We start from the raw sequence: 23,605 nt of genomic DNA, 5'->3' as shown, positions 1-23,605 counted from the left end.
TCATCTGATTTACATATTTTAGTCTATCATTTGATTAGTGAATGGTTAGGTCAATCGACAGATCAATAGTTGCTTAATTAGAAATTTCTTTAGCTGATTTCATACAACGTGCAATTTTTGTTTTTGATTCATTCATTGATGTCATGTTTGTGTTCTATTCCAGCATGTAGTATAATGATTAGTTAGAAAATTACATTGCATTGTCACTAGTGTTTAATTTATTGTTTAATGGTCAATCAATTCTTGCTTTTAATTAAGATAGTTATTTGGTTCATTAGACAGCATAGCGAGGTAGTTTATTTTATTGAGTTTCAGCAGTTTGGTATTTGTTTTGTCATTCATTAGTTAGTAGTTTTAATCTTGCATGCGTTTAATGATGAGTCTTAATTAACTCGGATTAGCCGATTAGTATAGATTAGTATTAGCTAATTATTGTGCTTAGTTCTTGTTAATCTTTTTTTGTGTGTTTTGTTTGATTAGATGCCCTATTCAGCTGAGTGTGTTCTTGATCATTAGGTTTAGTTAATTTCTTACTTTCTTAAATTAGTTAAGCTTAGTTTATTACATTTAACTTATTGAATTATAGTTAGATAGGTTGTTTTGCTATTTTGTCTTTTAGTGTTAGGTTGTTACAAGTAGTTCATAGTTAGTTCTTGTTTTTAGTTTAGTTAATTCAAAACTTATTTTTACTGAATTTTTTTAGTCATTAGTTAGTAAATTCTTGTTTAGATCGATTCGTATTGCTTTGTTTCTTGTTTTTGTTTTTTGCAGTGAGGTGTTTGGATGTACGGTGAGCCCCTTTTCGTGCCCTCAAAGTACCCTCTGAGGTCCCCTCAAGCCCTCAAAAGTGCTCTCAGGGAGCTCTCAGAGGGCAAAAGAAAACACGCATTACCTGTTCCATTGAGGGAACAAAGAGGGGAGGACAAAGAGAAGCAAATCAATTCAAGATGGAACTAAAAGCCACAAGCACTGAAGATTATTTTTCTTTATTTTTAGATTAGGACTTTTTTTATTTAATTCATTTTGGTTTGTAATAAGGCACTTTAATTATTTGTTTACGCCCTTTGTAGGGGAAACACTATTTTGTTTATTTAGTTAATTAAATTTTTATTTTTCAAGGCAATAAAGCATAGTTTGGATTATGTGTTCGAATACAAAGTATTTCCTCCATTTCTAGAGTCTGACCTAGACTCCACCATTTGTGCGAGCCAGTTTTTATATTTTTGGTGTCTGGCTTTCACTTGATTTTGATTAAAGATATTATTTTAAAAAGTATTTTCCAAAACTCACACCACAGAGCTATCTTCTTAGTTGGAGACAATGCAGTCAGAGCTCGAACAACAATTGAAGTGAGAGAGAAAAGAAGAAAGGATGAACTAGTTGTGACTCGAACAACAACTGGAGTGAGGGATAGAAGAAAATAGAAAGTTTAGAGGACATATTGAATATAGTGGCGTCGCTCTGACCAAACCCCTCATCCTAGATCTCTCCACGGTTTTGGCATGCCCCATTTCCTCATCATCTCTTTATATATATATATATATATATATATATATATATATATATATATATATATAGAGAGAGAGAGAGAGAGAGAGAGAGAGAAGGGGGACTTGTAACGCCCCAAAATCCCGAGCTTGTAACTTTTTAGAAAAAATTTGAAAGCCTTGTAATCAATCATTTTTCAGAGTTTAAAATGATAGTTCAGGGAAAAACGGTGTTTGAAATAAGAAGTCAACGAATCTTGGGTACATTACAAGTGAACTTTCCTTTACACAACGAATTTGTATCTCCATACGATCATTGAATCTATATAGACTCAAAATAAGGTTTTTAATAATTAAAGTTAACACGAAAAGTGGGATTTCAAAGAAACCCTTATATCAAATTATAAAATGTCCTCAAGATCGAAACATCAAAGAAAGAGTGGGATCTTAGTATCATCACATCATTGTACCATCGCCTGTAGTACCGACCTAATCATCACCTGTACCCCATAAAATGGGTCAAACTTATAAAAATCTAGTAGGTGCATAAATAACAAAATTCAGAACAAGACCAACATATGTGTTATTCCTTTCGTGATGTGCAATTTAAAATAAGTAAAATGAGCATGATAATCTTATTTCAATATTAACTATCCTTAGTGTATGCACAAGAGAAATGTAGAAATAATTGAGACTGCCCAAGGGTTTTTTATTCTATATATTTTGATACCCCAAACAACTAGCTGAGTCTGCTCTTAAGGGGACAACCAGTGAATGAGTCGGTAGAGAGAAAGCACATACACATAGTTGACACAACACTAAGTTTTATGAGTCAGTCTGTTGTTCCCATAAAATACTGGACTTATACTTTTAGCACTGCAGTTTATTTGATAAATCGTCTCCCCTCATCTGTCATTAGAAACAAGTCCCTTTTTGAGGTGCTAGTTAAACAAAGAACTGACTATAAATTTTTTAAGACACTTGGGTGTGCTTGTTATCCATGCTTACTAGCTTACAACTCTCATAAACTTGATTTTAAATCTGATAAGCATGTTTTTCTTGGTTATAATAAAAATCATCAAGGGTACAAATGTCTGAATTTGACTTATAGTAAAATTGTTATTTCTCGTAATGTTGTTTTCAATGAAACAAACTTTTTGTTTCAAGGTTCTAAGAATTCGAGTCTCACTGAGTCATTACCAAGTAGTTATTTACCTCACCTAGTTCCTTCACATAATCCATCAATGCCTAATCCTTCACCTCCAGAATTCTCCAGTTCACATTCTAACCCTTTAGTTTAGAACCATCTTCTCCATTGATAGAATCCTCCTCCCTCCCAGTCAACCCACCAAGTCCAAGTCCAAGTCATGAACTACCTAATCTACCTCAGGCTCTACTTGAATCGTTTGTCCCCAATCAGCCTCTATGTACTCATGGTATGATAACCAGATCCTAGGATGGAACTCGAGTTCCTAAGATTTATTTGGCAATGTCCTACCCCCTATCTATTGTCTTGGTGACTCAATTTATTTAAGACTTTGAAATTAAAACATTCAAACATGCTAGTCAACATCAACATTGAAAAGATGTGATGACCAAGGAGTTTGAAGCATTAATGCATAATGCAACTTAGACTCTTGTTCCACCACATTCATCTCAAAATATTATAGGATATAAGTGGATTTATAAAATAAAAAGAAAGGCAAATAGATCATTAAAAAAGTATAAAGCTCGTTTAGTGGCCAAATGTTATAATCAAGAAGTGGGAATTGATTATTTTGAAACCTTTAGCCTTGTTGTCAAATCCACTACTATTTGAATTGTTCTTATTATTGTAGTCATAAATGGTCAGTTAAACAACTTGATGTACTGACTGAGTTCTTACATGGAGATCTTAATAAAACTGTATATATGGAACAACCTCCTGGTTTCAAAGATGTACAATATCCAAACTATGTCTGCGGACTTAAGAAAGCTTTATATAGTCTTAAACAGACGCCCAAAGCCTAGTACCAACGACTCATAAGTGCTCTCCTTGATGTTGGCTTTGTGAATTCTGGTACTGACACCTCCTTTGTTTTATAAAAATAAGGTGTGATAGTATGTGTTGGTATATGTTGATGATATATTGGATACTGAAAGTTTAATGTCCTTGTTGACACTCTCTTGCACAAACTCAGTGAGTCTTTTGCAGTGAAAGATTTGAAGAATCTTCATGTTTTCTTGAGCATTGAGGCAGTTCAGACTGCACAGGGGCTCCACCTTTCTTAGCAAAAATATATTATTGATCTCTTAAATTGTGTTGACTAAAACGTCTCTCTCATACTCTATTTCTTTGTCTGCTGGCACTGGTACTGCTTTCCATGATTTTTATATTATACAGGAGTATTGTTGGGGATCTTCACTATTTGACTATGTCTAGACCAGATTTAGCTTTTGTTGTGAATAAGGTGTCAGTTTATGGCAAAATCAACTGTTGATCATTGGGCAGTTGTCAAAAGGATCTTACGATATGTCAAACACAGTATTCATTTTGGTATATAAATTCAACCATCTCAGAGCTTAGCTTTGACAACTTATTCAGATGCAGACTGGGCAAGATGCCATGATGATCGAAAATCTATAGATGGCTGTGTTGTATACCTAGGTCCGAATCTTTTATCTTGGAGTTTAAATAAACAGTTTACGGTTGTCCTGAAGCAGAATATCATGCAGTTGCAAATATAGCTTCCAAACTTATCTAACTCCAATTTTAGGTTCAAGAACTTTGCATCACTAACACTTGTCTTGTGGTGTGATAATATTAGTGCTACTTATATGGCTGCTCATCATGTGTTTTATCGATGAAGTCATATCAACACGACTCCTCAAGTGATATGACTCCTGAAGATCAGATCTCTCCCTACCAGCAGTTATCAACAAGGTTAATCAAGAGTAGGACTCGTGGCACCACTTAGGAATCCCTATTATAGTCCAATACCTTCTTGTGATGGGACTCTGAACAAGATAAACGATTCAGAGAGTTGGTGGGCGTCTCCTACTTGTATATCATTGATTATAAATAGTAAAACCTCACACACATCTTTTCTATTGCTTGCGTGTCGTGTGTTCTTGCTCTTTTACCAATCTCATTTGAATTTTGGAATCTTTTCTAGCGAGGCAAAGCAAACGTCCCCTTGGTTTTTGTAAGAGTAGGTTGAGTGAAGCCGTTGAAAATTAATCAACCAAATTGTTGGAAAAATGGATGAAGAAAATACCTCCTTTTTATTTTGGGTTTTTTGCAAAATGGTCCTTGCCTTTTCAGAGATTTTCAAATCAGTCTCTGCCTTATGCAATTTTGCAAATCGGCCCTCATCTTTCTCAGCACTAAAACTAACCAGGGTGAATTGTTGACCATGTTAAATGTCATGTAAAATGACTATTTTGCACTCCCTATATTTTCTCCAGAACCCTCCTTCCCCAACAGCCTAGCTCTCCCAAACTCAGCAATCCGTCCGCTTAAGGAGTTTTGAAATCTTGGCAGGGAGAGAAAGAGATGAAGAAACGCCAACCAGTGGTAGCAAGAACGGCCGTGGAGGAGAACGGCATGGCAGGTGTGAAAAAGAAAGGTGTGAGATATGGAGAGTGTCACAGGAATCATGCTGTTATAGTTGGTGGTTATGCTGTGGATGGGTGCAGAGAATTCATTCCCTACTGTGAAGATGGAACCAATGCTGCTCTTGAATTTGTTGTCTGTTATTTCCATAGAACCTTTCACAAGAGACACGAGGAGGCTGAGATCGATCTGAGTGCCCTAGCTCTTCCAATAAACAGTACTTTTTTCAGACACAGTTCTCTTTTTCAGTTGGGCTTTCTAAGAGTTTGTTCTGTATCTGTTTACTGGGTTGGAATTGCCTACACATTGCTGTTTTCAGAATGAATGTAGGGCTCTTGAATTGGACATGTAACTAAAATGTTGTACCACCAAATATGATGAGAAATGCTACGCAGGTTTGTGGAATTTATCCATTCTCAGCGAGCTTTTTATCTCCTACTTTCTTGCCATATTTTCTTATTTATCCATTTCTTTTCTCAAAATAATCAAGGTGGTGAGGTGAAATCCACATATTTACAAATATGCTTGATCCCTCCAACGTAAACCATCCATCACTTTTCGTTTTTGTTTTCTTAAAAATTCTGAATATAGCAGTGGTCATTTCTGCCTACTTTTTCCTTTTTAGCATTTTGCAAAGTGATTCCTCATAAGGGCAGGACGGTCATTTCGTCTGTCTTTCACAGTTACCGTTAGAGAACATAACGGTTGTTAACTTGAGGGACTAATTGCAAGGGTTAATGAAAATCCGGGGATGATTTGCAAATTTGTATAAGGCAGGGACTAATTTGAAAATCACTGAAAAGGCAGGGACCATTTTGCCAAAAACCCTTTTTTCTATAGGCAATGCTGGGTTAGGAAGCACCCCAACCTGTATATTCCAAAAAAAATTGTACGAGATTTACAAAGCAGATAGGACACTAATAAGGCGGCTTATCCTTCTATACGGCCGTCATGGAAGGCTAAATGGATGCAAGAGAAAACCTGAGGATTGAGATCCAATCATCTTTCATATATTTGTTATGTTTTTCACTGAGGTAACTGAAGTTAGATCATTTTTAATTAAATATATAAAGCTCAAAGGATATGTACACTGGTTAATATTAGCAATGTTTTAAAGTTTCTTACAGAATTAGGACTTCCACAATGATCCCAATGGTTCTCGTTCTCTTCATATAACAATTAGAAGTTAGTATTATATAGAGAATTATTTGTTTCCTGAGAATTTGATCTGCTTGCTTTTCACTTCACACTGATAGGACTAAAAGGAATGCCTTACAACAAAACCATATATTTTGCAAGGAAGTTCCTGATGATAAAATTTTTATAGTTTGAGTTTGAAATATTATTGAATTTGAAAATGTTTTGCTACATCAACTAAGGGACTTTGGCCCAATTGGAATCAACCAATGATAGTTCTGATGTCAGGTTCAGAATGACAAAACCTTGGATCCTCTGTATCTGATTTGAAGATTTATTGATCTCATCATTGAATCTGAAATCCTTTTCATGGAAAAGCTTATCAAATTTCATTTTAGGGCTTCTGTAATGCACAATATGCAGTAACCATATTCCGTTTAACTGCTTAGATATTGCTGCATGCATTAAAATCTCTCTCTCTCTCTCTCTCTCTCTCTCTCTCTCTCTCTCTCTCTCTCTCTCTCTCTCTCTCTCGTGGTTATCTTGCTCGTGGTCGTTTCTAGCATCTGGCAGGGAGCTGACTATTTCTATAAGCCAACCAGCGGTAAATCATGCAGGAGGTATCCTTATCTTGGGAAAACAGTCTTTAAATTTATCACAGCTGGACGTGGGTCTTTTCTCTTTGTCTGTTGCTTTCAATTTGCAGGCAGTTGATAGAAGAGTAGTGGTTTCTGTTGTTTATGCACCTAATCTCGCCGCCATGAGGCCCGCTTTTTGGGATGATTTGGATAGGGTTGTCGTTTCCAGCGCGGATTGTCACCTTCTTATGGGGGATTTCAATTGTTTGTTATCTATCCATGACTCTAATAACCTCGTAATTCCTAATCCCTCTATGCGAGGTTTTCAAGACTTTGTTCACCGTCATTTTCTCTACGCTATTCCTTTAACCGGGGAGCGCTTCTCTTGGTCGAATATGCGGTCTTGTATGTGTTGTAGGGTCCTTGATAGGGTCTTTGTCACACCTAATTTATTAGACCTCATTCCCGACGTTAAGTGTGTGTTGTTTGCTCCCTCTATCTTGGATCATGGGCAGATCATCACTCATTGGGGGGATGGCTTTCAACCCACTAGGAGCTTTGCGTTTGAAGAATGGTGGCTTCAGGAGCCAGATTTTCTCACGGTTATTACTAATTCTTGGAACAAAACTGTTGATGAGCATTGGCCCGCGCTGCGTGTTCAAAATAAGCTTTCTCGTCTAGCTAAGGATATCAAAGCTTGGCGTTATAGTCGTAAGTTAGAGAAATTTCAGCAAATAGCCGCATGGGATTAAGAGATTTCTGAGTTGTATCAGTCTATGTCTTCTCCTGACTCTCTTTCTGATTTGCAACTTCTCAATCTTCAGGCCAGGTCCTTAGAATTAACTATGCTCTTGAAAAACTGGAGGATCAAAGAGGAAATTCGTTGGAAGCAAAGGTTTAAGGTGAAATGGCTTGCGGCTGGTGATGGCAACACTAAATTTTTTCACTCATATGCTTCCCATCGTCATAGGAGGAAGGTTGTTCCTTCTATCTCCATTGAGGGTGCTTTTTATCTCAATCAGCACGTTAATCCGGCAGTCTCGCTATACTTTAAGGACTTATATTCTGCTTCGTTAACTGCAGAGGGTGTCTTTGGTAATATCCTAGTTGGCTCAATTCAGCCAGAGCAAGCCAGATCTATGCAAAGAAGGTTCTCTGAAGATGAGATTTTTTCGGCCATTAAGGATATGTCGGGTTGGTAAGCGCCTGGCATTGACGGGTTTCATGTCGACTTTTTTAGAATCTTTTGGGACTGTGTTAAATCAGACGTGGTGAGTATGTTTGATGAGTTTCATCGTAACTCCAGACTGCCTTATCATTTGCATGTTGCTATTATTTCGCTCATTCCGAAAGATGATGTGGCCAATGATATTTTTCGTTTCCGACCAATCTCAGTTATGAGTGCTCTCTATCGGATGTTTGCCAAAGTTTTGGCGAATAGGCTGAAATCGGTGGCTAACCAGATTTTTTCATACTCTCAGTTCACCTTTATCCGTAATAGGAGGGTCCAACACTCGTTCATCATGGCGTCCGAGGTGGTCCATTCCTTGCAGCATAGCGGTCAACCTTACTTTGTCCTTAAATTAGACTTTCATAAAGCTTTTGACTCTGTGCATTGGCCATTCTTATTTCAAATGTTAGCAAATTTTGGTATTGGTCATCGTTTTTCTGGTTGGGTGAGAGAGCTGGTCTCAAATGCCCAAGCCATGTTAAATATCAATGGTATTAGAGGAGACCGGTTCAAGCTAGGGCGGGGTTTGCGGCAAGGGTGCCCCCTATCACCTTTGTTGTTCAATGCAGTTGCTGAGGGTCTTGTGGTCTTGCTTAAGCAGGCTATTGTATCGGGTTTCATTGATCTTTTGCAGGTTTCCGACGTCCCGGGTCATATTCTTACTTATGCTGATGATATGATCATTTTTTGTCATGCAAATGTTCAACAGATGCTTAGGTTCAAGCTTATCATTCAGTTCTTTCTCTCCATGTCTGGGCTTTCTCTAAATGAGACCAAATGCTCTATTACCATGTTCAATGTTAATGCCAATATGCTTGCAGCTGGAAAGAGAATTTTTAATTGCACTACTTCTGACTTGCCTATTGTGTACCTTGGCTTGCCATTACAAGTGAAGCCCCTCTCTTTAGCGGCTTGGGCTCCGACACTTCAAAAAGTGAAGCGCAAATTGCTTTTGTGGCAGTCGTCTTATCTCTCTAGCGCTGGACGTCTAACCTTAGTCAGACATGTTCTTTCAACTATTCTAGAATTTTTCATGTCTCTGTTTGTGATGTATGTGAGAGTAGAGAAGCAGCTGACGCGCTTGCTGGCAGACTTTCTATGGTCTGGGTGTAAATTCAAAGGTAAGCGTCACTTGATTGGTTGGCGTTCGGTGGTACTACCTCGGTGTATGGGTGGTTTAGGCATTCTGGTGCCCAGACTGCGAAGCATTGTTCTTGTCGCCAAGCAATGTTGGTTGGCCTACCAACCGGATAACCCTTGTGCTAGTTTTCTTCTTGCTAAATATGGGGATCCAACTCTTATTCCGGTTCGTCTGGGAACCCGAGGTTTGGTGCTCTCGCACTTGCGTAAATCGTGGTTGAGGGCTTTAGCCTGCTTAAGAGACCATTTTGAGGTCTCCGAAAATTTTGGTCAGTGATTGCAGTGGGCGTTGGCACCAAGCGGAGAGTTTCTCACCAAAAAAGTCTATAGATCGTTGCTACCGCCAGGGGCTGATTGGTTGCCCGAGGATGTGCTTTGGGCGAAGGGTCCTTCCCCCCGTTCTCGAGTCTTGGCTTGGTTAATTTTGCACGATAGGATCCAAACCCACAGTAATTTAAAGAAGTGGGGCATTCAACTCCCGAGTTGGTGTGTGCTTTGTCAAGCTGCAGAAGAATCTACGTTTCACTTGTTTTGGTCTTGCCCAATATTTATGGAAATCTTTAGCAGGACCTGGAGGCATCCGGAAGTATTTGTTAAGGAGGAGTCTTTTGCGCTAGATCTGATCTTAGGGCCGGTTTGTATTAAGCGCAGCAAGAGGTGAAGGTTCATCTGGCGGACGTGGTTGTTTACTTCTTGGTGGTTTGTTTGGATGGTGCGAAACAATGCTCATTTTCGTCATATTCGAGTTAACATTCAAAACCTGGTGCATAAAATCTTGGTAGATGTTTATGCGATCTTGCGTATGCATCTTAGTGATCTTCCACTCCCTCCTGCTCATGCTACCTATCCTTTGTCGCAATCTGGGCAAGCGGCTCCGACGTGAGCCCATTTTATCTGTCTAATGTTCTTTTCTCTTGTGCTTTCTTTATTTGTTTTGGCTTTTGTTCTTGTTCAGTTCATGGGTTCAACATTTTGTTGATCTTCATGAGTGGTAATGTTGAATTACTTTAGGCTCTCTCTCTCTCGTGCTTCTAATGCTAGAAAATGCTACAATATAATATAGAAGCAGTGGTTGTCTGCTCTAAACAGCAAAGCTTTTTGCAGCAAGTAGCTAATAGCATGGATAAACGCTAGTCACGTCCACACTGCAAAAAGCATAAAGAAACAGAACAGGATTCAGACCAATAGCAGCAGATCTGGCTAAAGTAATGTTCGTACTTTCATACTTAATTTAGCTAAAAAGATGTAGGGACGGGTTACTCCATAAAATGTTTACAATTGGCCGTTTACATCCTTTAATACAAAACGCACAAACTATAACTACTAAAATACTTGTGTTTCAGACCCATCTCTTCTCTGGGGCTGTACCCTTTGAGCCTGACCGATCCTGAAGACGTTGCCTTCTGAATCTTGGTACTATTGATGAATTTCTATCTTTTGAACCATTTTCTGCAGAACTTGAAGATCGTGTGTGGAAGTAGTCATTTTCTGAACTGTATGAAGTTACCTTACTTGAAGATTGTCTCTGAATTTTTTTAGAATTAGTGAACATTGAAAGAGGCTGTGGTATCTCAACCTTGGCTGGTGATTGATGTTTGCCAAGCTTGTCAGAGCAATCAGAATCAGAAGATGAAGGACTGGTGCTGCTGCCCATGTCGTACACAAGATTAGTCGCCATAAGTGGAAGCCGAGGCTGATTGGCATTCAAATCCATGAAAGATGGCCTTTGTTGCCTTGTAAGCTGCAGCACCTGATCATGGAAAGGAAGGAAGCCTAACTACATATATATTGCAAGTGCATATGACAAGTTCAGTTTATAGTTTAAAAAGCTGCAATTGCAGCTCTGTACCGTCTCAATTAGCTTGTTCTCTGTTAACAATAAACATCTGAAACCAATCTCTTGGTATCCACAGTGTTTCCAGGGACTAAGGTGATGAAACAAATCTAGGGATGTAAATGGGTTTGGTTCGGATGTGAGTATTACCAAATCCGACTAATCAGATGTATCCTAACCAGAATCAGATTAGGACTCAGATTCAAACTCAAACCGAATCCAAGTCCGACAGTAAACATAATATCTGTGTCAGAACCAGAATCCCACTAAAATTATGATTTTGGTTAGTGCTGCAGTTGGTATTTATTAAGAAAAATTTTCCACGTGCTTACAGCAAGCTGAAGGTGCATGGGTGGCTAAAGTATCCTGTTGAATATTATTCAACATTATGTCTCAGGTTCAACTTGCACGAAAGGCTACTTTTGAAGGATTTGGCAAGACTTCAACCTGATCTCTCTAAGAATCTGAATCCAGATTCAAATATGATAGAATTTGGTCCAATTGACTAATCGGATTCACTGTTTTTCTTCACTGTTTTTCGCCAAACCTGACTAAACAGATTCAGATCAGTTGGATATCTGACCCAAACCTGAACCGTTATCCCTAAACCACTCCCCTCCCTCCATTAATTTTACAATCACAGGTGGCTAACCAAATTCATATCCAAGTTCTACAAAAGTATGAATTCAGACTTCATATGATAAACTAAGCCATCCAACTCATAAACAAGTAGGCTAGGCTTTCTATAATATTTAAATAAATAACCAAAAACAAGTAAAAATTTTGGTGAGCACAGAACAAGTAGATTTTTCGCACCTTCTGTTCTAGAATCAGCATATCCTTCTTCAGTTTGGTGATCGTTGTGCTTTTACTTCTAATAATATCTTCTAGTTCTGAAATCCTCTGCAAACCAAACAGCTTTTTCAGGACATCCAGAAGGAAAAGTGTAGATTGGATTAAGTAATCAATCTTCTCTGTCTAAATAAGTTACCTTCGAGCTAGCAGTATCAGATGCATAAGCAAGTGCATAGAGCTCTTTAATGGCAGCATCCTTCTCCTCACACTGCTTTCGTAGATTATAAATTTCTTGCTCAATTGTTACTGTATGCAGCTACCCAATAAATACAGGTTTGGTTAATCAAGAAAACACCATATTCGTTATAATTTATACAACTAATAGTAAAAATTCAAAAGTAGGATACAAAACAAAAGAATCAAGAAAATACATGTGTGTGCACACACATACACACACACGCACACATGTATCCATGTATGTATGTATGTCCTCACATATGTATGTTGTGTTTGTATGTATAGAATTAAGTATCTTCCAAATATCAGCCAAAGAGGTCAACTGACAGGGCATGAATTTATTGGCCCAGAAACATAGTACCTGAAATCAAACTTCATTCTCCTTGGTATTTTAACTATAAAAGAGTTTGATAAAAATTAAAGTGTAGCACTAGCAACGGAATCACAAAGAAAGAAAAAGGCTCAGCACCAAGCCAGACTATCATGATGGCCTCAAAGGTCCAGCTCGATTTATACTGGTCCTGGCCTAATTAAACCCAATTCAAAGCTGGCCTGGGTACATGGAACTTGGTCAGTTGGACCTGGGCTAGTCTCACGCATGGCCTCTTAGGCCATAGCATGCCTAGCCTGATAAGAAACAAATAATACAAATAAGAAGGGAAAAAGATCTGCGCTTTAACTGATAAGGAACATTTGGATGAAAAAGGGACACTAAGAAAATTGTCAATGAGAAAAGTTGCAGGTCACTATGCTCTCACTTGTAGATCAGCTGTGGATGCAATAGAATACCAATCTGACAAATCTGACATCCGTCGCTCCTCTTGCTCCGCATAGTTTGCACAAAGCAATGGAAACATATCATCTCCACCCAAATCATTGACAATTGATTCCATCTGATGGAGAAACACCCATCAACTTGCATGAGACCAATGATTCACTTCTAAACAAATTGAAAAAACACTTGAATCTGATCTTATAAGCTCACCTTTGCACAATCTACAGGAGCCAGATAATGAACAGAGGATGGTTCCCAACTCTTAGCTTCAGAAACTCCATCCCCACAGATAGCGTCTCGGAGATCACAGTACTTTATGCTATCAAGTTTTTCACCATCATCGAGATTGAATTCTACGATGTCAGAACTCGATCTTTTCCTGAAAATTCCTGATTGGTGCTCCATGTCTCTCAGCCTCTCCACCAAATTGTCAAGCTTTTGTTGCATACCAAGCAGGATCTGATCCTGCATGGTTTTGTTCAACAAGAAGAAACTGAACTCATTTCCACCATTGCAACTAGAAACAATTCAATTTGGCACATGTTCCAATGCAGAAGAGATGGTAATGACAACACTAAATTCTACAACAAGATAACATTCTCCTGCCTGTAGTTTGCAAAACTCAGTTTCTTTTTCAATAAAATCTTGAAAAAACAAAGGGAACTTCATTATTTTCAATATATAGGGAGAAAAAACTCTTCCATTTGAGAGGAACACTTCGAACATGAAAAGTTGTATTTAGAAAAAATACTTTAAAAAACCTTCAAATATGAATCCTATTTTTATCATATCTTGGGTTAAGATCACATTGAATCTTAAAAGTCCTTTCGTTAACCTCGTTGTACAAAACCAAAACCAAAACCAAATCAATCCTATACACATTATTTTCCCTTTTTTTATAACTCATTTATGCCTTTTTCTCCATCAGTATTTCTGAATGGAAAACCTTTTGAATAATGTATTCATTATTTAACAAATTTTCTCCTTTTCATGCATTGCTAACTATGATACTGCCTGCATTTGTGATACCGAAAGAGCACATTAAAACATTTTTCATTTAAACTTTGCAAACTGATAGGCAATTTGAATCTTGTTAAAAGAGGACATCTTTTCTTTCTTTTGTTTAGCATTTTTTCTATTTCTGGGAGATAGACCATGAACTGGATTCGAGGCACGACCTCTGAGTTAAAATCTAAAAAGAGAAACGGAAAAGAAAAGATAAGCTAGAATCTACCCGTCCGGCTTCCACATTTGGCGCAGAAGAGGTATGCATTGAAGCCCTAGTGGGAGTTGTAGTTATGGGGAATTTCTTACCCTCATTTCGACGGATCGACGGAGGTGCATGATTTGAGAATTCTTCTCGGAGCCGACCGCAGCAGCAGCAGACACGGCGACTATGAGAACCCGATGAATGAGAGGGAACAGGTCCCAGGCGATCTTTTCCCCGATGGAGAGGTGGGCGGCGACTCTCGAGACCGAGCAGGCATCCTCCGCGCCGACGAGGCGGCCGTCAAGAGAGAGCCATGACAGGGATGGAGGCGTTGGTGGTGGAGCTCGGACGGGCCTGAAATGGCAAGATAGCCGCCGGGAGAATGGCGAGGAGGAAGTGGATCTTGGTCTCAGCAGGCAGACCATGGACGGCGCCATGAAGCCTAAATGGTGGCTTTCATCCATTGTTGGAGAGAGAGAGAGAGAGAAGGTCTCGCGTCTGCTCTTCTTCGTAGGAGAGGGTGATTTTTTTCAAATTTGGGGGAGGAGGGAAGCGAGAAAATACTTAAATAATGAGACTGGTGATGGAGAAAGTAAAAAACAAAGGGTGGGAATTGTGTGCCACGTAGCTCTTTAGTAATTTAGGCAGTCTGTACATGCTCGAGCCAAAGTCTCGAAGGCTCTGCTCGAGCTCGGTCCAGTGTGAACCACTACTGTTCATATAAGACCTGTAAAATTTTGATAATTTTTGAAATCAATAAAAAAAATTTGTGTTGCAGTTGTGGATTTTATTTTTTATAAAATATAGTATGAAGCAATTGAGGATTCAAAATACAAATTCAGGTGAATTTAAAGGTTTTGAACAATTTAACTTAAAATTGAATTTCACAAGAAATTGAAATTTGAAGTTAATTTAGAATTTAGTTCAATTTGATTTTGGATCCAATCAAATTAATTCAGATTTGGTATTTGGATCTGGATCTTGGATAGATCTAAAATCCATTTTGAAAGCGGTTGGATATGGTATTTGGATCTGAATCTTTGAAAAATCCAAAATATATTTTGAAATTGGATACGAATTGGTATCTAATTCAATAGAATTGGATCCACTCTGGATCCATGACCAAAAAATAAATCTATATTAAGATTTAATTAGATTTTTAGAATTAAATAATAATTAAATAAATTATAATAGGTAAGATGGCTTGCCCCCTTTGTAGGACCCACCTACCTAAAAAGGGAGACTCGACCCTTTTGGGAGAAACAATAAGAAATAAAGAAGGGAGGATCACCCCCCCCATCCCCTTCTCTATATGGTAATGAAATAAAAAAAATCCTAAAAAATTGGGTAAAATTTTGGCACGTTACAACTTTGGTGTCAAAGTTAGTCCTAGAAAATGTGATCCTTGGCCCATTCAAGCAACTCGGCAACACTCTATAAGTAAAAATTATCACTTATTTATTTAGTTTTTTTCATGTTAACGTAGAATTTTTTCTAACTACTGGTAGATGGCATGGGAAGCTAAATACGATGAATTGGTTACGACCCTAGGAGATCTCATTGGGGCAGTGCAACAACATGTAACTGTCATACAAGACCTGCAGTTAACAATTTGAGGTGAGGAATTATCAACCCCAGAGCTATGGCTGAGTCTTAGATACAGCCAGGATCTAAGTGTTGTTGGTGCTGCCACCATCTCGAGGGACGAAGATACCCCTCATAATGCGAATGGTTGTCTTCATTGTGACAAAATAGACCATACTATTCATGACTGCCAAATGAAGTGGACTGCAAATAGAAAGCATACCACGGTGGAAGCTCTCATTGATGATGCCTCAAATCACTCCGTGGGACAACCTCTTTCGAACAACTCAGCAAAGGAGGCAGATGAGACTCTACAAAAACAAAGCCGCACAAGAAACGTGAGAGACTATCTCAAGATATACTCGCTACACCTGTAGAGAGTAATAGTTACTCCACGTTGTGATATGAGTCGAATAAATAGACTCTAAATAAACAAATTTTTCTTTTATGGTAGCATATTTTTAAGCCTGAACATGAATGTTGTCATAGAAATTTAATGAAAATGCTAGCAATATTATTAATAAAAGTTTTGAATTTACGATGGTCATGGTGTTTTGATTGCTTATAAGCAAATTTTTTACTTATTGTGAAACCCTGACTAATATGACAGATGATGAGTCACCGAGTAAACACAAATGCAAACACTGCCAATGACTGGCTGAAGCGAAGAGGCTTTGTCGTGGAGGCTCTCAATAATTTGGCACAGACAATGAACACTCACATACATAACCAGGTTGGACAGGCCGCACCTTCCCATAAAAACCCCAATCATGATCAGGCGACTTACGAAAAGTTTCTGAAGTTGGACCCGCCTACATACTTGGGGAAAACTGATCCCGAGGTGGTTGAGAGTTGACTCGAGGAGATCTAACAAGTCTTTCATATTTTGTCAGTGCCAAACAATCGACAGACTAACTTCGATACCTATCACTTGAAGGGAGATGCTCGAAAGTGGTGAGACACTATCTAAGAGGACTGGTTTGCGGGAGTAGGACAAATTCCATAGGGTGAGCTCAGAAAAGTCTTTTTAGAGACATACTTTTCTCAACGTGCATGGGAACAAAAGCATCATGAGTTCTTGAAACTCACACAGGGTAACATGAGTCTGGTGGACTATACCACCAAATTCCAAAGCCTAGAGCACTACTGCTTAAACCTGTTCGCAAATGACAAGGTGAGGACTACCAAGTTCGTGAGAGGGCTCAAAGATGACATAAGATTCTAGGTAATGACTTGCTAACCTTACACATTCAATGATGTTATAGAGGCGGCTACCACTATGAATAAAGAGTAGGAGAAGTCCAGGAAAAACAGTAACAAGTCTAGTGGCAAAAGTGGAGCCTGTAAGCCATCATTCACTAGAGGAAAGGGGCAACCTCCCTTCAAGAAGTAGAAATAATAGGAAGGGAACCGTCCACCACCGAAGCAAAACCAGCCATGTCCAAAGTGCAACCGATTCTGCATCGGACAATCATGCCCTCGTAACACGTGCACCTACCACTATTATGGAAAGGTGGGTCACTACGCTTGGGACTGTCGGAAGATAGAGGACACAGAAGGACAGACAAATGGAGAAAGGCAACAACCATAGCAATACCAGTAGCAAGCATGGTTTTAAAACTTGGTGACACGTCACTCAACTCTTCCTTGATTGACTTGTGACTCGGCCGAGTCATGTCAACTTTATATTATATATCTATATATATATACTATCTATATTTTATAGTAGTTTACCAATATATTATATATTATATATAATATATATTATATGATATTTTTTGTAATATATTTAATGTATAAATTTATTAATACATGTATAATCATATTTTTATATATAATATACATAATATGTATATTATATTTCATATAATATATGTAATTATATATATAATATATTATATATGTATGTATATATATATATATATATATATATATATATGACTTGCCCATGACTCAACTGACTCGCCCTTGACTCGACCAAGTCAACCCATGGCTCAATCGAGTTTTATAAAAGATGAGTTCAGCCTATTTTTTGACCCAATGACTAGGGGTAGCAATCAGGTCGGGTCGGGTTGGCGGGTCAGAATACCTCAACACTAACACGACCCATTTATTAAATGGGTCGGATGTGGCAAACACGAACACAACCCATTTATTAGACGGGTAACCCGACATGACACGGTTAACCTGTTTATTAAACGGGTCACCTTCTTTAAATATGCTGGAAACTTAAGTGCATGCTTCAAAAATTACCAAGAAAAAGCACGACCATACTCGAAGCTAAATAGGACGAAGGAGTGACCTCTCTCTCTGTTTTTTGCAGTAGGCATTGATTGCACCTCTCTCGCTGGCATAACCCTTTGCTCTCTCTCTCTCTCTCTCTCTCTCTCTCTCTCTCTCTCTCTCTCTCTCTATATATATATATATATATATATATATATATATATATATATATATATATATATATATCTTAAGACGTCAAGATGTCTCCCTGTCTTATTGTTGCTCACTCCAATTGTTCCAACCTCCAAACACCTCTCTGCAGCTTTTGAGTCTTTTTCAACAGACCAACACCATCGACATCCCATCTTTCTCTGCGAGTGGAGATATAATAATTACACGAACGGATGGAAAGATGGAGGTCGGAAACGAAAGGGGGAACATTTCCGAGAAACTCATCCTTCTCCTCGACTCTGCTTGACGCCATCTACAGGTCCACCGAAGACGCCAACGACGAGCTCTGCCTCTACTGGAGGACCACCACCACCATGTGGGACAGGATCAACAGTGATGAATGCACATCGACGTGAGCCCCACGTCTCGATAAATGGACAACTCCCCATGAGAAGAAAGCAGTCGAGAAGCTCATCCTCTGTCGAAAGGCCTCAAAAATCGGTTTGGATTCAATGTTTCTGACCCACAGTGTGATAAAATCACCATTTTTCATTTTAAAATTTATTAACGCTACATGCCTGGCATTGAAGCAATCCCAATGAATTTAATTTTTTTCTCTGGGTATTTAAAATTAATTAATAAAATAAGACGTCCTCCTATATTCTCACGTTGCCCCATAAAGCAACCCATGTTGCCCCGTAAATACTTTAAGATGTCCTCCCATACTCTCACATTGCCTCATAAAGCAACCCACGTTGCCCCGTAAATATTTTATTAATAATTATTAGCAATAAATAGGTCTTATGGTGCTGCTACTAATCAGCAACCCAATAACATAATATATATATAAACGGGTTGCAGGTTGACGGGTTGGTGTAAACGGGTTGACCCGCCCGCCTAACCCGTTTATTAAATGGGTCAAACGGGTTGGCGGGTTGGCATACCCCTAACACAAACACGACCCGTTTAATAAACGGGTTAGGCGGGTCGACCCGTTTAAGTTAAACCCTAACCCGACTAAGAAGCAGGTTGGCAGGTCGGGTCAGATTTTGCCACCCCTACCAATGACTGGGCATTTAGGGCTAAGTCAATCAAGTCACCGGGTCAACCCAATGAGTTTTTAAATAGTGGTAGCAACAACAGCAACATATCACTTAGAAGAAACTACAGGGGCGAGTTTATCCCACCACGACTAAGCAACTAAAGAAGGGTGATATGGTGTAAGGTACAATTTATGTCGTTGGTCAAGTGGCTCTTGCTATTTAATTGTGGTGCAACACATTCTTTTATTTGCTTTGATTTTGCAAAACAATTAAGAGTACATATAAATCCATTAAATCATGTATTGGATGTGTACAACCAATATGTTTTAATTTTATGTGTTTAACATATGTATCTGATGTAAATATAGAAGTATGGCATAATTTACCTGTCGATTTAATTATGCTTGATATGACTGAGTATGATATAATCTTGAGTATAGACTGGTTATACGAGCACTATGTGTGTGTCATATGCTAAGAGGGAAAAGTTGTATTGTCCTCACCAGGACATCCGAGTAATAGAGTTTAGACTATCTAGACCTATTCTGAAGAGTAGGGTCTTCTCCACACTAAAGGCCCAGAAGTATATAAGGAAAGGGTGTACTGCTTTCTGAGGCAGTATGACTGTGATGGACCCGAAGTCTGTACCAAGTGAAGGGTTGAAGATCGTATGAGATTTTTCGAATATATTTCCAGAAGAACTGCCTGGACTTCCTTCGCCCCAAGAAGTAAAGTTCGGTATCAAGTTGGTATCAGGAATAACACCTATCTCTAAAGCACCCTATTAGATGGCACCAGCTGAGCTCGAGGAGCTAAAAGAACAACTAAAAGAGTTGATGGAGTAGGGTTTTATATGGCCAAGTGTATCACCCTAAGGTGCGCCTGTATTATTTATGAAGAAGAAGGATGGGTCGATAAGGCTATGCATCGACTACAAAATGTTAAATTAGGCCACCATAAAAAATAAATATTCATTTTACTGTATTGAGGACTTATTCGATCAACTGTAGAGGGCAAAGGTGTTCTCAAAGATCGACCTCAGGTTGGTTTACCATCAACTTAGTGTTAAGTATGAAGACATCAAGAAGATGACTTTCAAGATGAGATATGGACACTGAGTTCGTAGTGATGTCATTCGGACTCACAAATGCTCTGATTGCATTCATGGATTTGGTGAATCAAATGTTCAGTCTCCACCTAGATTTCTTTGTAATAGTGTTCATTGACAACATCTTGATATACTTTGATAGTAGGGAACAACATCGAAATCACCTAAGGACTGTACTAAAAACACTTCGGGAACATATATGCTAAGTTCTCTAAGTGTGAGTTCTGGCTCGAGCTAATGTTATTGGGTCACGTGGTCTTGAATGATGGTATTTCGGTAGACCCTACAAAGGTAATATTCGATGACAAACTCTTTAAGGTTTAAGTATGAAAACAAATTGAATTTATTGAACTCTAATGAATAAACCTCAAATGATGCAATAGGTGGAGACAATACTGAATTGAGAACAACAAAAAAAATGTTAGTGACATCATAAGTTTTATGGGGTTGGTAGGATATTATAGACGGTTAATCTAGGACTTTTCATGAGTAGCTTTGCCTATGACTAAGTTGTTATGAAAATAAATCAAGTTCAAATGAAATGACAAGTGTGAAGAGAACTTTCAAACCTTGAAGCAAAAGCTCACTTTGACTCCAATACTGACATTGTCATCGGGACATGGTGAATTTGTGGTATATGCAGACGCCTTAGGAACCAGATTGAGATGTGTTTTGATGCAACATAGAAATGTCATATCATATGCATCACGATAACTAAAGACCGACGAGAGGAGCTATCCCACACATGATATGGAATTGGCTAACGTTGTATTTGTATTGAAGATATAGAAACATTATTTATATAGGAAGCAGTTCGAGGTATTCACAAACCACAAAAGTCTGAAATACCTATTCTCATAGAAGGAGATGAACCTGAGGCAGCGACATTGGTTGGAGTTCATAAAGGATTATGTGTTTACAATCTTATACCATATTGAGAAGGCCAAGATCATGGTTGATGCACTTAGTCGAAAAGCAGTAAGCACCTTGTCTAATCTAGTGGGACAAAGTTTGAAGATGTTAGAAGAATTTATGGATTGTAAGCCTTTCTTTGATGACTCGAGAGTTATTTGGATGTTCAGCTTAGCTTGACCATCTAGCCTGAGTTCACCGCAAGGATCATTGAGGCACAAAAGATAGACCCTTAGTATGAGAAACTGAAGGCACTTGTGCAGTAGAAAAATGTTTCTTTTGGGCTGAGAGAGGATGAAAGCTTGTGGTTGAAGGACCGAATCTAGATACTAAATGACCCTAAGATAAAAGAATAACTATTGGATGAGGCTCACATGTCTAAGTACACCATACATTCGAGTAGTACGAAGATGTCCAAGGACCTACAATGGAGTTATTGATATAATAAAATGAAGCATGAGATAGCAAGGTAAGCTACGTTTAACATATTCTTGGGTGTTTCTTCTATAGAACTCAAGAATTTGTATAATCTTACCTACTATTCTATATTGCCAGTTATGTTTCGAACTGTATGACTTGTCAGCAAGTCAAGATTGAGCATCAAAGACCTGTTGGCATGATGCAACAAATAAAGATCCCACAACGAAAATGAGAATATATTATGCTGGATTTTATGTAAGGTTTACCCAGGTACATATGACAAAATGATATGATTTGGGTGATCATCGACACTCACCAAATCAACACATTTCCTACCTATTTGGGTCAATCAACTACTAAAAAGTCTCATAGAACTATATATCAAGAAGATTGTACAACTGCACAGGATATTAGTCTCGATCATATCGGACTGGGATCCTCACTTTATATTGCAATTTTGGGGATAACTGCAGAAATCCTTGGGTACAAAGCTAAAGTTTAGCACTGCTTTTCATCCCCAGACGGACGGTCAGTTGAAGAGAACGATACAAATGCTCGAAGATATGTTATAGTTTATATGGCAACTAGTATGAGATTCTTTGACGATGAAAGTTGGATGTGGCCCATTTTTTAATCATTCCTAGACTTATTTTTGTATCTCAGGCTTAGTTCTCCTCTACCAACTTTTTTCCCTTATAATGAATTTTACTTTTCTTAAAAAACAAAACAAAATAACTTTATAGACTCAACTAAAATAATGAAGAGTGGATCATACAATATCACCCAAGAGCTAGAACCGTTAATGTTGCCCCCTCTACTGTAGCTCAGTTCAAGTAGGAACCAACCAGAACGACATTAATAGTTCTGGCTGCTAGGTGACATTGCTAATGTCACCCAACTTTTCATATGATCCGTTTTCTAAAGGCACATTTAAAAGAAAGAAAAAGTCTCATAGAAAAAGAAAGTTTTGCCTATGAAAGTTTTTGATATGAGTTCTCCAAAAGAAAGTTTTTCACTTGTTTGTGTAGCATGAGAATTTTTTTTGGAAAAGTATGAAAAAATGAGAGAGAAGAGAAAGAGGGTAGTGGTGATGGTGGCAGTGATGGTGGCAGTGATGGTGGTGGAGGGTGTAAAAATAAATTTTCTCTTGGTAGATAACATTCTTCCACCCCCCCCCATGGAGGAATGTTTCCTATCAAAAAGTGTACTTTTTATAAAAACTCTTTTAGTGAAAAAGTCTCTCTTATTTGAAAGGGTCAAAAAATCCGTACGGATTTTCTATTTTGCTACTTTCTAGATATTTCTCTCTTCCAAACGCACCCTAAATATTCTAGCCAATTCACAAGCCCCAATGTTGGGTTTATAACAATAAAGAAAAATTGTTTTTTGTGGATTCACTTATTGAAGGGTGAATTCTCAAAAAAACTTGTTACAATAACTTCACATGTACATGTGGGCCTTGTGCATGTCCAACCCTTAGAACCTGTTTGGTTAGCAACAATTATCAGGATATACAAGATAATATAAAAATAAAAAATAATATATATATATATATATATTTATTGTTTGGTTAGAAAATAAGATATTTCAAAATTCTTGGGTGTTTCTTTATTGAACCCAAGAATTTGTATAACCTTACATACTATTTTCTATTTCCAGGTATGTTTTAAAGTATATGACCTATCAGCAAATCGAGATTGAGCATCAAAGATCTGCTGGCATGATACATCAGATGAAGATCCTGTAGTAGAAATGAAAGGATATTACGATAGATTTCATGTCAGGTTTATCCAGGACCGACGACAAAATTATGTGATTTGGTTGATCATCGACAGACACCAAATTAATGCATTTCCAACCTATTTAGATCAATCAACCACTAGAAAGTCTCATAAAACTATACATCAAGAAGATTGTACGACTACATGGGATATCAGTCTCGATCATATCAAATCAGGATCTTCACTTTATATCAAGGTGTTGGGGATAATTGCAGAAATTCTTGGGTAGAAAACTAAAATTTAGTATTGCTTTTCATCCCGCGACAGACGAACAGTCAAAGAGAATGATATAGATGCTCGAGGACATGTCGTATTCCATATGGCAACTAGTATGAGATTCTTTG

At 38.1% G+C, this 23,605-nt stretch overlaps 1 protein-coding gene across 1 annotated transcript; it reads right to left on the bottom strand.

Moving 5' to 3' along the window:
* Positions 1-10,298: 10,298 nt before the first annotated feature.
* Positions 10,299-14,456, bottom strand: LOC149827952 (uncharacterized). The gene is made up of 7 exons (XM_090018610.1): positions 14,124-14,456; positions 13,020-13,274; positions 12,793-12,927; positions 11,994-12,113; positions 11,819-11,905; positions 10,676-10,945; positions 10,299-10,313 (listed from the first exon to the last, which is right to left on the bottom strand). Exons 1-7 carry the CDS (start codon positions 14,454-14,456, stop codon positions 10,299-10,301), a joined length of 1,215 nt encoding a protein of 404 aa, XP_089874736.1.
* Positions 14,457-23,605: the final 9,149 nt, after the last annotated feature.

This window comes from Nuphar pumila, chromosome 10 (assembly GCF_984573655.1).
Source record: "Nuphar pumila chromosome 10, dmNupPumi1.hap1.1, whole genome shotgun sequence".
Lineage (NCBI taxonomy): Eukaryota > Viridiplantae > Streptophyta > Magnoliopsida > Nymphaeales > Nymphaeaceae > Nuphar > Nuphar pumila.
Note: the sequence above shows the minus strand (reverse complement) of the source record. Positions and strands in the feature narration are given on the sequence as shown.